This window comes from Balaenoptera acutorostrata, chromosome 14, assembly GCF_949987535.1.
Source record: "Balaenoptera acutorostrata chromosome 14, mBalAcu1.1, whole genome shotgun sequence".
Lineage (NCBI taxonomy): Eukaryota > Metazoa > Chordata > Mammalia > Artiodactyla > Balaenopteridae > Balaenoptera > Balaenoptera acutorostrata.
The window spans coordinates 81403710-81419797 of NC_080077.1; the positions used below are offsets into that span (position 1 = coordinate 81403710).

Genomic DNA, 16088 nt, shown 5'->3' on the forward strand with positions numbered 1-16088 from the left:
ACCAATAACTGAAATTCAACTGAAATTTCATAACCATCCAAAAATGGTTATGGAAAACCTCAAAAGCATTTAAAAACACCAAGCATTACACTGTTACGTTCATTATTTCAAGATTCAAGTAGTGCTTTCATGATCAATGAGAACATTCAAATTTATAAAAACACAAAAATTTCTCAAACATTTAAAACTAATAATGTGATTTACTTTGATGCTATGAAATCTTATAAACCTTACAAAGAAAGGTAATAACTGTAGTTTTACTCATCAGAACTAAACTACCAGCTGAAGATTTCTCTGTCAAATGTTGTAAAAATCTGTATAATTTAACAGAAACATAATGCAATAGAATAGCTTTTACTTAAGGTGTCTCTATTTACAGAATGTGATTTACTCAAAAGCAGATATAAAATAAAAAAATTCTAGGACATGAATTATTTCAGAAACATGAATATCTCTTCAGAGACAATGGAAACACAGTAAAGTTCCACAAAGTAAGGGAAAAAAAGGTTTTAAAAAAAAAAAAAAAGGCAGTGAAAAACTCCTATTAAAGAGGATGGTGTATATATACTAAACAAAGGCAATCAGAATCCTTACCTTTGGGCTGCTGTTTTTACCATTGCTATCTGTGCATTAGCCTGAGGAAAACGTCTTACAGTTCCAGAACATAATGATGCATTTTGTGTATTTTCACTGTGGAGTCAAGAAACAAAGAATAATTTAAACAGGGAAAGATTACATGCATTTATGCAAAATAAACCCTTTAAAATCTAAGCATACACACACAAAAACCTGTAACACTTAAAGAAAATTTTTTATACATAAACCCTTTGACCATGTTAAATTGTCCATTAGTTTTCCACTTTCTGAATTTGTCTCTGAAATGTTTCCAATCCAGTTCATGAGAGAAGATAAAGAGTAGAACACTAGAACAGAAATCAGGAATCCTAAATGAATGTTTCATAATGTAAGAATTCCTGTAAATTAATCCCAATATATTTCCTCTTCTTATTCTCTATTTAAGACTATCTATGTACTATGAGTATACAAACTATGTACTATGAGTATACAAAGTTTTCTTATATGCCAAAATAATACTAAATGTTAATTATAAAAAAAAAATCAAAAGCGCTAAATTCTACTTTGGATTCTACCACTGACTTGAAAATTATTTAGCCTTTATGTACCTCACTTGTCTATAAATTGACAAGGTAGAAATAAAATAGTGACTTCAACCCTATTTCTGGGATATGTAACAGTCCAACTGTATCACTAATAGTGGTTCACTATGACAACCACTAGGAAAGATGAGTTATATCTAGAAGAGAAGGGGAATTAAGAAATCTTAAAAAAAAAAAAAAAAAAGAGTCCCTCATTGAGATAATCCTGGTAAGTGTTCCCTAAAGGAGATGTGACCTACTTCTAATATTACAACCAAGATTTTGCTAACTTCATGAAAGCAAGTTCGTCTTATGAAATCTCAGTCTACTGAAATTTTTCTTTGAATATTTTTATTCCAAACCAAGAAATTACTGCAATCAATCCTGTTCCCAAGATTCAAAGCAAAGATTCCCAGTGTGTAGGATCAGCTCTACTGACAAAGTGAAAAGAAAAGGTGTAAGTTGGAGTGGCCAATTAGTTTTTGGTGTCAAACTCTTTATCTTTTCTGTAGGAATGTGTGGTGAAGTGCCTATACCTCGATTTCTTATTGTTGTTCAACATGTGAAGTCCAATTGGGTTGCCTTTCAAAGGTTTTAAGCTTTCACTCCTGCTTCGTTTTGTACATGTCCTCCAGGGAGCAGCAGGACTAGTAGCAACAATTTCAGATGGACGATTCAACTGTAAAGACCATAAATGTTCAAGTCAGTAAACAACATCATAAGGTAGTTTATCAACAATTATTTGAAAACCCATTTACTAAAAAAGCAATAAAAATGTACCACATATTGAGGATGGGGGAGAAGGATGGCAGCGGCACAAATCGAAGAGTAATTCAATTGTAATACTTTTTTTTTTCCCTTAAGGACAACATAAATATGTAGGAACATGGGTGTTTACCATATTATTTCCTTTTCATTTCAATATCACCCAAGATATTTGAGAAAATTAAAAGAGAAAAAACAGAAGGGATAAGGTAGAGGATCTTAAAATAGCTCTTTCCTGAAAGCAAAAAATAAACATTTCCCCTGCTTAACAGGCCTTGATGCTACCTGTAGGACAGTACAGCCAAATATGACAGTAAATTGTCATTGTACGAGGACTTGGGCTTTAGCATCAAAGTTTCTATATAAACACAGAAACCGAGATAATGTCTTCACATTTTCATACTTGAAAATAATAATACAAACATATCAATAACAATCACTTTGCGGAGATTACAGTATGACAACAGGATGGCTCATTCCTTGGGAAGTTCTTCTCAACAAAGAAACCTAGTTTTATTACATTCTTTGCACAAGACATTTAAAAGCTGTTTTCAGACTCGTTAAGACAAAAGTCCTCAGTTCTTAGTGATAATTTACCCAAAACAACATTTTAAAAATCATTCTTACCTACCTTTAGTTTTGAAACAGCAGTCTAATATTTTATTTTTTACTCTTTTACAAGAAAATATAGTCATAAGAAGATAATAACTTGGCTTTTAGCCCCACCAATTATCTCCACAGAAACGTAACAGTTCCCTAAAAAAAAAAAATCTCCCACAAAAAACAGTCTTCCGGAGAAGAGCTCACTGTGCCATCACCACTCTCGTTTTTAGGCATGTCTGTGTCACAAAACTCCAAAAAGCTCCATTCTGAAAACACTGCTTATCACCTTGAGACACTTTTTTACTTCTAAATCTTTTACAGCCATGTACTTCGGACTCCTTCATTTATGGTGATGGCAGATTAGGTAATGCAGCTCAATCTTCCCTCTACTCTCTGAAAACCAGAAAAGTCGGACAAAATAGAAATTTTCTTAAAAAAAGAAAATATGTTTGAAGCACCTGAGGGCTACCAAGGCAGTGAAGAATTAAGATCAGGGACAAGAAACTCAGAGATCTGAGCCCAGATTCATATTTTTCTCTGAGACACCTGTTGTCTCCAGAAGATGCAACTTCTGGAGTTGCAGAAGATGAGAGGCTGAGAAGCTAAGCTGAACTCCCAGAAGACTCAGAGAACTGGGGAGACAAAAGCAGAGTTCAACATCCACCAAGTATGGACTGCCTCATAAACACCTCAAAATCTGAATGAGGATATAGCCTATGAATAAGGGTGAATTACAACTATAAATCCAGCTTCCATTCATCTCAACCTCCAACTCAAGTAAGGTCTCCAATTTTAGAGTAAATCCAGAATTACCTGGATGGTTTGTTAAAACAAATTGCTGTGTCCAACCCTTACAGTTTACTCTGATTGAGTAGGTTTGGGATGAGCCTGAGAATATGCATTTCTAACAAGTCCCCGGGTGATGTAGATACTGCTAAAAAGGGAATGACATTTGGAGAACCACTGGATCAAGGTGATCTAAGATTGCTAATGCTCCTCCTGGTCACTAGCCAAAAGTAAACGTATATCCCTCTACAGGAAGAAAATATCATCCTAGGCCTCAAATTATCTCTGTGATTTTTCATATGCCATATCTACCAATCATAAGCAAGCTCATAAAGAAGACAATGTGATCAAAACCAAGAGAAACAACTGGTAACAGGAACAGACTATAGGGGATAAAGATAAGAGGGGTTATCACACTATTTCATTTCCATTAGAAAGAGAATACAATCACTTCTGCATTTGGTGACCCTTTTTCACAGAAACATAGTGTTATTGTAGAAAGATAACTCAGGAATCAAATAGAATTGTCTCTTAGCCAGGTAACTTTCCTTATAATCATGGGGTTATTTTATGCATCAACAAAGCTGTATACAAACTGCCTAGCTCTGGAACAAATAGGTAGGAATTCAGTAATTATTAATTCCCACTCAAGTAGAAACACAGATACCTTCGATTAGAAAGTCCATAAATTATTTTATCGTAAACAATTGGTCATTAAACTACTTTCATCTGAAATTTTAGGACATCCAGTCACTGTGACTTTGGCTTATTCCTTTGTTATTTTGCAAAAATGCCCTAAGTCAATGGTTCTCAGTGTGGTTCCCTAAACGAGCAGGATCAGCACCACCTAGAACACTTTAAAATGCAAATTATCAGGCCCCACTCCAGAATTCCTAAATCAGAAACTGTGGGAGTAAGGTCCAGCAATCTTTTTTATCAAACCTTCCAGGTGATTCTGATGTACACTAACACTGGAGAGCCAGTGCTGCAGGTGATTTTGATACATGTCCTGTTAAGAATCTGGGAAGCGGGACGTCCATAGTGGCGCAGTGGTTTAGAATCCATCTGCCAATGCAGGGGACACAGGGTTCGAGCCCTGGTCCGGGAAGATCCCACATGCCACGGAGCAACTAAGCCCGTGCGCCACAGCTACTGAGCCTGAGCTCTAGAGCCTGCGAGCCACAACTACTGAAGCCCCTGTGCCTAGAGCCGGTGCTCCGCAACAAGAGGAGCCACCGCAATGAGAAGCCCGCGCACCGCAACAAAGACCCAACGCAGCCAAAAATAAATAAATTAATTAAAAAAAAAAAGAATCTGGGAAGCAAAAGTTTCCATTAAAGACTAACCATATAATTTCATTCCTCCGTACATAGATAATTACAACTAGTATTTGAGTGCTTACTATGGATAGGCATTATGCTAATTACTTTATATTCAATATCTCATTTAATCTCCATATTTTAAGCATTTCAGTAGTTCTTCAGATTGGGATTCAGAAACTGCACCTAAAATATCAGGTCAATTACTTGATGCTACTGAGTGACAGGATTAACATGCTCAAATTTCCCACTTTAAGTCTCTTTCTCCAACAAAATCTCTCCACCATATACCACCTTAAACTTTACTCTACCCCTATGCTATTAAAGATTGTTGAGCTTAAAAAGCAAAGTAACTTGTCCAAACTAGTTAAAAGGATTTGAACAAAGTACTGACCTGACTCCAAAGCCTATGCTTTCCCATACTACACTGTATAAGGAATTTTTATAGTATTATTTGTAGACATATAAATTCTTAACAAGAGGCAAAACCAAACTATGTTATTCCAGATAACACTCAAAATCAGTAGGATACAGAAAATCTCAAAATCAAAGGAACTGCACTAAAAATTCCTTTATATAAATGTAGAAAGCTAATCCTTGCTCTTAAGAACTGGTTAAGCCAAAATTATCTCACCCAATATACAGGCATATAATTCAGCTAATTCAACATATTTCTGATCAAGTGCTTAAACATTTCCAAATTTTCTTTTTAAGAAAGCATTTAGGCATGGCAATAGACAACCCAAAGTCCATCGTTAGAGCAAGATTTGCATAAGAATTTGCATAAGGCAAGCTCTTAAATTCCCCAATTCTGCTGCCCTAGGGTACTATCAAAAGCTATACGCACTTCAGTCAGCAATAAGACAACCAGTACTCCTGGTTTTGCAGATATCTCATGAAAAACTTTTACTGTATTGTCAAATTCCCTTAGGAAAGGTTCCTTACTATTTGTTATACTTAGAAAGTAGCTGGGGTGGTGGGGGAGGATATCACTCCACAGGAGAATCACAGGATGTACATTTGTAAAAGATTCTCCTCTCACACAGTCATAAACCTATAGGACACAATTCCAGGTGCAAGAAAATTTAGAGACACCTGTCGAATTAAAATACAACATATAAACTATTTTAGATGCGTGGCACGTCTACGTCTCTTTACGTAATTAATAATTTTTACTTTCTCTCATTTTATTTGTGCTCTTAGTAATCTACATCAAATTATTGGGAGAAATAAGGTGTAAACAAGTAAAAATTGAACCCTTTATGGCTATCTCACAGATTAGAGCACTACTACTACTAAAGAGAAGATGATATATTCAGTCTAAAGGCCGCCGAAAAACTTTAATTTTCCTTCTCCTCCAACCCCTTCTTTAGCAGCCTAACAGAGTTTTCTAGCTAATGCAAGCACAGCATCAGGAGAACTCCTGTGGACAGATGGATTAGCACAAAACAATCACATGATTATAAAACTATAAACATGGGCCTTAACTGATGTCAGAAAAGCAACTATAAACACATCATTATCTGAAAAGGAAAACCAGCTTACAAAGGTTCAATAACTCTGCTATTTATGGAAGATTTGCTAGTGCCAAGTACTAGGTGGATTACATGTTCTCATAATTCTCACAACCATCCTATAGAGTAGATAGTTGCAAGCAGACCTAAAATCTGATATTCTGCCTAACTACTCTAATATACCAGCCATCCAAAAAAGCTATGTTGCCCTCAACTGGATATCAATCTGTACAGTAAACATTTACACACTATAAACAATGATACAGGGGTCAGCAAACTTTCTCTGTAAAGGGCCAGACAGCAGATATTTTAGTCTTTGTGGGTCACACAGTCTCTGCTGAAACAAATCTGTTCTTATAGTACAGAAGCAGTCATAGACAATACATGAACAAATAAGCACAGTTGTTTTCCAATAAATATTTATGGGTACAGATTTGAACTTCATATAATCTTCACATGTCACAAAACAGTATTCTTTTGATTTTTTTCAACCATTTAAAAAATGTAAAAACTATTCTAGTTCATAGACCATAGGTTGTGGGCCAGATTTGGCCTGTAAGCGTTGGTTTGCCAACCCTTATGTTTTAATATTAATCATTAATAACTAATAAACAACTAATAAAGAGCCAGTTACCAGAATATAAGCTCCACAGGAATAAGAATCTTGTCTGTTTTGCTCTCTATCTTCTAGAACACTGTGCTCAATACATATTTGCTGTATGAATGTGTATCTCATTGGGACTGCTAAATGTGCAAAAGTTATCAACATGTGGTACCTTCCATCCAAACTTACCACACATCACAAAGCCAATTTAATTTAAAAAAAAAAAGTATTCAGGAAATTTAGCACCTAAAATAAGAAAATAAGATAACCTAAAAGAATCTATTAAATGATTAGAGACATTAAAAACATATATTAAAGGCACTGAAATGCTTAAAAACAAAATGGAAACTGAAACAGTACAGAAAGAACTAGACACTATGAAAAACACAAAATTTTGAAAGAGAACCAACAGAAGTTCTACAAATGATGTCACTGAAATTTAAAAAAAAAAAGAATGGATAGATTAAATTGCATATTAGATATAGCTGAAGATAAGTTAGTGAACTGGAAGACAGAGCTGAGGAAACCATGAAGGATATGGTACAGGGATGATTTCTTTCTTTGCCCTTTATCCTTTCTTTTTTTCTTTTTCATATAAAATATATGTAGGACATGGAAAAAAATGATGGTCTTATTATATCTAATGAAAGTTAGTTCCAGAAAAAATGAGGAAAGGCAATATTCACAGAGATAATAACTAAAATTTCTTCAGAATTAATAAAAGATATGCATCCTTTATATAAAGAGGCATAATGAAACTGCAGAAATCCAAAGGCAAAGAGATTATTCTGTGGAAGAGAAAGGGAACACTAAGACACTCTGAACCAAAATAAAGGCTTTCTCCTAATTCCATGCTCATTTTTGAATGCAAAAAAGGGGCTATATTAGTTTAAACCAATGTTCCATATGGACCTATATATTACCCACAAGCCATTAAAAATCCAGGGATATTTAAAACCCTGGGATACACAAAGACTTTCTAAGGGACAAATGGGCATGGATAATTTTAAGAAAATCAACTCCTAAATCCTCAATCTCCACTTTAACAGTTTCTTAAATTGATATACTTTAAAACCCATCTGTAGAAAAGGTACATATAATATCTCCTTTCCTATCTCCACTTTCACACTAAATCTTTTTCCACTTTACAAAAGATATAATTCTCATTTATTGTATTACAGTCTAAAATACTCCTGACAGGAACAATTTGACATAATAGTATCTGGAATCTCTTTTGGCACATGAAATAGTACTAGGGCTTTGTATCTTTCCCTGCTTTATACATATTTCTGTTAAAAGTGAACCACAGGTTAGAAACTGGGTGTTCTGGACCAAATTAAGATTTTCTTAATACAACAATAATGCAAAATGGAAAAGCAAAAGTAATGAAAATTTGCATTCAATGACTTTGTATCTTCTACTCCAGTTATTATCAAGAAAAGCACTGCCCCAAGGAACAAATCATGTGAAAACAACTCAAAGAAAGCATTAAAAAAACAAAAACAAAAACAAAAAAACCCTTAAATTTGCATGCCTTTATTACAACCAGGTAAAAAAACTTAGGTCAAAACCAAGGCTGCATTTTTCTGCCTAGAATTCTAAAGTGAAATGTCATCATGAAGATGCAGATTAACATGTATATTTGAAATGAAAACAGAAAAAAACCACTATTTATTATAGATAAATAATACATTTGATTTAATTGACTGGCTGTACTATGGATTGGCCTTGTCAAGTAAGTTATATGTAGACATTTTCCATAGATCAAATGAGTTAAATATGCAGTTCTTTTAAAGAAAATATACAAAAAAAACAAAATATTTTTACCAAAAAAATCGGCAAAAGCCAATTAAAAGTTAACAAGATTTCAATTTTTCCAATTATTTCTGAGATTATCCGGTTAAAAAATAGGAATCTAAAAGGAATTTAAAAGTAACAAGTATAACTACTAGCCAATCGTTAGTCTTGATAAAGCCTTTTTAGTATATTTCCCCCAAATTCAGAAAGACAATAAATCTAAAGGCTGGATTACAAATTATTTTTAACTTTTAAACTTTTATTACATTGCTAGGTGATTTTCCTGCCATTTAATTCAAAAGGAAAGAACTGAATGACAATGCTACAGCAAAACTCTTCCTATATCCATCTATTTATTATATGACCAAGATTTCTCAGCACTTATATCTAAAAAAAGTTTAAAAAGAAAATCACTGTTGAAAGTTTTATTAGACCAATAAATAACATATATTTATGGATACATGAACTAAATGAATAAGGAAGGAAAACATCAATACCATCACTTTAAGAAATACATTTCCAATATAATTCTATACAATACGTTTAATAATTATAAATTACATGTTTATTAGTAATTACAAAGATAACTCAATCCAGCAAAAAAATTAATACTTAGAACTTTTAGTGACAAGATCATTTAATATTAAATTTCAGTGAAAGTGCATTTTTATTCAGTGAATATATATCGATACAGCATGATAGAGTAATTAAAAGATTTTCAAATGCATAAAAATACATCATGTGAAGTTAAAATACACATATAATGTTAAAATTTTGTGGGAAAACTGAACAGAAATATGAATTTAAGGAGAAAAAGGAACAATATAAATTTCCAACTGTTAAAGAGGAAATGGTACATGTATTTCTTTAAGTTTTTTTAATGGAAATATAGTTGATTTACAATGTTGCTGTACATGTACTGTTAAAATAGATGATGCTGAGTATCAATTCTGAATTATCTTTAGAGATCACAGGACACATAAGTGTCATGTAAGTTTTATTTTACTTTAAAGTATCAACATTAAAAAAAAAAGGGGGCATCTGCAAGCAACCCTCCCACCCCAAGTTAAAGACCAATGTCACATAAGATCATGATGAAAAACACCTGTTACTTTTACCTACAAAGCTCACTATATTTGTGTCCACCTGAAGAACACCTAAATAGCCCCACTCTAAGGAATCAAAATGTTAAAATAAAAGCTAGAGAAAACTGCAATATAAAAAACCTTATAGTTTTTCAGTGTAACGTTATAGAGAAAAACTTTGTAGTACTAAGAGAAAAACTTTAAATTCTATAAACTCCCAAAATTATGTCAAAATAGAGATGTTGTGGGGAAAAAAAAACCCCACAAAGACAGGGAGGAAAAAAGTAACTTTAAAAGTCTCTAAAATACTATTGAACTGTAAGTGCAGGAAATACGTGAAGAGGGTACTATGTCAGATTGGCAAAAATTCAAGTTTGACCACATACTCCCCAAGGTTAGAAGAGAAACTCTCATACATTGCTAGCAGTTATGGCTAATGCTAATTCCTATGAATGAGGCATTTGGCAATATTTAGCAAAATCACATGTAAATCTACCTCCTGAAATAGCAAGTGCAATTTTAGAAGTCTATCCCACAAATACACTGTAAAGATGTGAAAAGGTATAAGCACAAGGCTTTATTAAAGCACTACTTATTTATAACAGCGAAAGACTGAGAAGAACCTCTGCTCATCAGCTGAGTATCTATATATCTATAGCACATCCATTCACTGGAGTACGATGTAGCAATGAAACAGACGCTAAAGATCTCGAAACACCTCGTTGTGGAGCCATCTTACAGACTATATTACCAAGTAAAAAAAAAACCAAGGTGCCAAACAGTGTGGTGAGTTTCTCCAAGAAGGGGGGTATATTCTAATATTTAAAAAACAAACAAACAAACAAACAAAAACAATGGAAGGCTAAGCCATATAATTTTTGAAACAAGTTGCCCGCAGGTTAAAGAGAAAGGGAGAGAGGGAATCAGGACAAAAGCTAGACTTCTCTGAATAAAATTTCTTTTGTAGATTTCACTTTGGAACCATGAAAACATCTTTCGCCTAATTATAAAACAAATTAAGTCCAAAACATTTGTTAAAAAGCAATTCCTCAAAATAAAAAACAGACTTTAAATAAATAAATAAATAAATAAATAAACCTAACTGTCACCCAGCTGGTGGAATTACAAACCAGGAAAAACTAATATCAAGTGACTTTAAAACACAGTAATTTAAATATACATTTCTAGTGGGATATACCTACTGAGATATGCCACCAACACCAACAAGGAAATAAAATGAAAAAAATTTTAAATCATTTTATTAGTAATTATATTTGTATTGGTATTGTGAAAATATTTAATTTGTCTAATAGGACAAAGCAAGTGAGTAAGTTAACATCATTAGGAACCAAGACACTAAACCCAAAAGCTATGAAGAAATAAAGTGTTATATTTGACAACATGAAATATCTTTTCTCCAAGGCAATAACCACCAAAAGTGAAGACAAAAGACTAGTGAAAGAAACTAGTTTAAAATATTAGTAGGGGACTTCCTGGGTGGTCCAGTGGTTAAGAATCTGCCTTCCAATGCAGGGGACACAGGTTCAATCCCTGGTCAGGGAACTAAGATCCCACATGCCACGGGGCAACTAAGCCCGAGTGCTGCAACTACGGGGTCCAGGCGCTCTGGAGCCCACGTGCCACAACTACTGAGCCCATGAGCCACAACCACTGAGCCCACATGCTCTGGAGCCTATGTGCCACAACTAGAGAGAAGCCCTCGTGCTGCAACGAAAGACCTCGCGTGCCACAACTAAGAACAGACACAGCCAAAAATAAATAAATAAATATTTAAAAAATTAAATTAAATTAAAAATTAGTAACTAGTATCACAGCAGTGGGCCAGTTTCTCCAAAATACCATATTTTGTCAAATCTAAGAAACCATTATAAGATGCATTATTGTATGTACTAATGTGCAAAAAAAAAATTTTAACTAAACTATGTCATGCCATCATTGTAAGTTACATCTAGTTAGATTTCAGAGATGTCAAAAATGTGGGAAATGTGTGTCTCAGACTCAATATAAAAAGAATTCCTATCAATCAATAATATTCTAAAGACCAAATAGAAAAATGGGCAAAGGATATTAAGTAACAATTATCAAAAGGGAAATAAATGGACTACACATATTATGAGTGAGGTGTTCAACCTCACTCATAATAAAAGAAATGCAAATTAAGACCACAGTGACATACTATGTTTCATTGCAAATACCAAAAGGATGATAACACTGTTAGAAAAGTGAGGGGAAACAGGCATGCTCAGACATTGCTGGTAAAAGTGCAAATCAGGTATAACGAAATTAGAAATCTGTCCTGACACAGCAGCTCTACTTCTAGAAATTCATTCTGCAGACATGCTTGTACGTGCGCAAAATAACCCATATAGAGGCTAATTTACTCAACATTATTTTAGGTGGGGAAAAAAAGTTGCTAATAAACACCATAAAGATCCTTCTACATGGTGGTGTTGGACCATAACAGTACATCATACAATGGAACACTATGCACCTACTGAAAAGAATGAGGGTGATTTTAATGAACTATTATGGTTGGTCTCTGAAATATATTAATTTTACAAAGTAAGATTACGAAAAGTGTGTACAATATAATACCAACAGTGAAAGAGTAAGAAGGTGGGGCGAGAATATATATTTTCTTTGTGATAAATAAAATACTTCTGATGGGGTAAACAAGAAACTGGGAATACCATTTGCCTTTGGGGTAGGAAAGTGGGTGGTTGGGACTTACAATCAAAAATACAAATCTTCTTTTGAAGCATTAGTTTTTAGTATATAACCTAAAAAAAAAAAAAAAGTAACACTTGCCTTTTTTCCTTTTGAGGTTTCAGAATCCTCATCTTCATCTACACTGAGTAGATTTGCCTCACTACATAGAAAATAAAGGGGAAAAAACCTTAAGTGACAATTACAACCCCTACATTAAATTCAGAAGTTTTAGCCTCTGTGCTCACCTAATACACAGATCAGCAAACTTTTTCTGTAAAGGGCCAGAGAGTACATATTTTAGACTCTGCAGGCCATACAGTCTTAGTAGCAACTACTCCGCTCTGCTCTGCCACTGTAGGATGAGAGCAGCCACGGACTATCTGTGTGGCCGTGTTCCAACAAAACTGTAACAAAATCCAGGGGTGGCCCAGCCTGGGCCCATGCGCCATTGTTTCCTGACCTCTGCCATTAATGAACACATAATTTTGCTTTTCTTAACTACGGATTTCATAAATAGTCACTCATTTTTCCTTTCTGTTTTGGATTTTAAATTAGGGGAAAGGGGCTGAAAAACAAAGTAGAGGGAAAGAAACATACTGGTAAGAAAACTTTAGTTAATGAAAAGAAAGTAACTGCAATGGTATTAACCCAATAAAATAGTTATACCTCTACCATTGTGGGAAATATCAACCCTTTACTGAGAATCACTGGCCTGATTCTAAAAAACCGATATATCTATTAACAGTTCATGTTAATCTGAACATAGTGATAAATCAAAGAGTACAATTCATAAGTGAAAAATACAGGACAGGTAGCACCTTAAAAGACACATTTTTTTACATAATCATGACTAATCTTCTAACAAAGAAAGTTAAAATACACCCGTCTGAAGACAATTCTGCTAAGCTATTTTTAGTAAAATCTTAGCTATTTATAATAAAAATGTAAAATGTTTGTTTCATTATTGTTTGTATACATCCCAACTTTTTTAACGCTAAAAATTCTCTCCTGCAAACATTTTACAAAAATGCTTAAAAGATGGGATACTTTTTAACGTTTAAAAGTGGTCTACTCAATTTCAGATTTAATTCCAATTTTTCAAAACTACATAAATAACAAATGTCTGTTATAAAATATGATCAGAAATAAAAAGAAATGAAAGAAAGAAAACCATAAAATACCAATTCTGAGTGAGAAACTTACCAGTTCAAAGCTCTCCTTCAAATAAAACTTCACTTCAGTTCAACATCTCATAGGTGAAGGCACATAAAGTGGTAATGATGAACGGAGCTGTTGCCCAGACAAAAGTGAAGCATCTACAATATTTACCCAATATACTCTGAATGACTTCTTGTGTAAAATTTCTAAAAAATATTTGCAGTTTTGGTAGAACTTAGTGTATATATTTGTGTGTCTCTTAATTTGCTGTTTGTTCTGGCCAGTGGAAAACCAGATCAGTAAACTAAGAAACTAATAGCCATGCTAAATTTGTAATACAAATCTCATGACATGCAAAAGGCTCTATTAAAACTATTTAAAAATTTACAGCAGTCATTCCAAGTACATTAACAAAATGTAATGAACGCTTTGCTTAACGTCTGTCTGGGTCAACACCTGTGTTTATCATTTATAGGGTTTCTGCTTTCTCTGGTAGCAATCTAAGATGAATGTGGTGGGGGGCAGGGTGAGTCACAACTGGAAAGAAAGACACTAAACTTTCTTACAATCATAACCTGGGTTCATTTACTCCTGATAAACGGTGGCTTCTCAAATCACTACGTGAACAGAATGCCGTATTTTTTTTTTTTTAAAGAACAATTTATTTAATAGGAAACCTGTAGTATGGTCAACTTTTAATTATAAGATGACATGTACTATATGCACATATTTATACATTTCAAAAGATAAAGAAATATAACCACGAAATGATATACCAATAAAAGAATTGTTTTTTCTTTCCTTAATGCTACTGTAAAAGAGTTCAATGTTTTCTTAAGAATACCATACTCTTAAAAATATTTCCATGGAATAAAATTGTTTTTCTAATGATAAGTTTCATTCTTATAAAACATCTGAGGGGGAAAAAAACATTCTTACTCTTTATCTGTATCTCCTTCACTTTCTTCTCCATGATCAAAGCTCCAATTCCTTTTAAAACCTCCATCTCTTTTAGATTCTGATCTAGCCAACGCTGAAATAAAAACAAACTCAGATAAGTATTCATTAATAGAGCCATTCAATACAAAATAAAATTGAGCATTTCCCAAACTCTTTGCTTAGTCAGGATTTTCTTTTAATTTGCTTGCCTTTTGACTATTTCTCTAAAGAGAAAAAGAACACATTAAAATCTGTTTTTGCTAATTTACACTCATCTGTATGTGTGAGTTTGCTACAGAAAAAAAGCTCAAATCAGTAAAATATAATAAAAATGTGGATGGGGATACATGAATATGTATGAAATACATAAAAATCAACCCTGCGTCTCCACCATGTTTGATCACTGGTTCTAGAAACTGTTAATTTGCTTGCCTTATTTATGAGAACTAAATCCAGACCACCAGCCTTTTCTTTACCTCAGCCAATCATCTCTGCCTTTTAGCAGAAAAGAGACAAACCAAGGTTTTCTGTGTTAGCATCAGGGTGAACTCAATATTCGAAATAACTCTCCAGATCAGGACGCCAAACACGCTCACTATGAGTTTAAGAAAAATTTTAAGTGCGTGCCTGAAATACCCCAAAGCCATAAACAGCTAGAAAGTGGGAACCTGAGAAATAAATGAAGTTCTGAAGCTGGCATTTGTTTTTGAGCCATATAACAAAAACCTGAGGCCTAGAGGCTGGGAAGATCAGGTTTGGGGCCTCAGTAAAATGAAAGGTCAGATCGTAGACCAGAAGACCTGAAGGGTGACAATCCAATTGGATGAATGAACTGGTGGGGAGGGGGGCGGGGAGAAAAAAGAATCTCACTGAAGAAAGAGACAGTAGGGATAATTATGACATCTTGCCGTTGGCTCTGGGTTTGGGGGTGAACTAATGACAAATAAAGTGTATCTCTCCACCCCATGTTTAGGGAATTCCTAAATATCAGCTCACAGTTACTCAGGTTTGGTGCCAGAATTTTCATAACCTACATGGCCCAGAAAAGCCCATAATTAAAACAGTTTCACGGAAAAGATGCCCAATATCACCAGATGTTAAGGAAATGCAAAGCAAAACTATAATGAGATACTATTTCACACCCGTTAGGATGGCTGTTTTTTTTTAATGGAAAATAATAAGTGCTTGTGAGGATGAGGAGAAATTGGAACTCTTACGCATTGCCTGTGGGAATATAAAATGGTGCAGCCACTATGGAAAATGTTTGGCAGTTCCTCAAAAAGTTAAACACAGAATTACCCTATGACCCAGTGATCCTAGTTCTAGATATATACCCCAAAATAACTGAGAGCATGGACTCTGACACTTGTACACCAATGTTCACAGCAGCATTATTCACAAGAGCCAGAAGGTGAAACAACCCAAATATCCATCAACAGATGAATGGATAAACAAAATGTGCTGTGTTCACACACACATACAGAGGAATGTTATTTAGCCATAAAGAAATGAAACTCTGACACATGCTACAATATGGATGAACTCTGAAAACATTACAATGAGTGAAATAGCGGCACAGAAGGACAAATACTGTATGATTCCACTTATATGAGGTATCTAGAATAGGCAAA

At 34.0% G+C, this 16088-nt stretch overlaps 1 protein-coding gene across 10 annotated transcripts in view; it reads right to left on the reverse strand.

The window, feature by feature from the left end:
- The window catches only part of SENP6 (SUMO specific peptidase 6), a 106680-nt gene that overhangs the window by 68763 nt on the left and 21829 nt on the right, over positions 1-16088 (reverse strand). For 5 of the 10 annotated variants that reach the window (XM_057527556.1, XM_057527555.1, XM_057527553.1 and 2 more), the window contains exons 2-5: positions 14458-14551; positions 12460-12520; positions 1694-1836; positions 595-690 (exon numbers count right to left, since the gene is read on the reverse strand). In XM_057527556.1, coding sequence (XP_057383539.1) covers positions 595-690; positions 1694-1836; positions 12460-12520; positions 14458-14551 — 394 coding nt within the window. Of the gene's footprint in view, positions 1-594; positions 691-1693; positions 1837-12459; positions 12521-14457; positions 14552-16088 lie in introns of those variants that run through there. The other 5 variants (XM_057527559.1, XM_057527557.1, XM_057527558.1 and 2 more) reach the window with 2 other exon arrangements.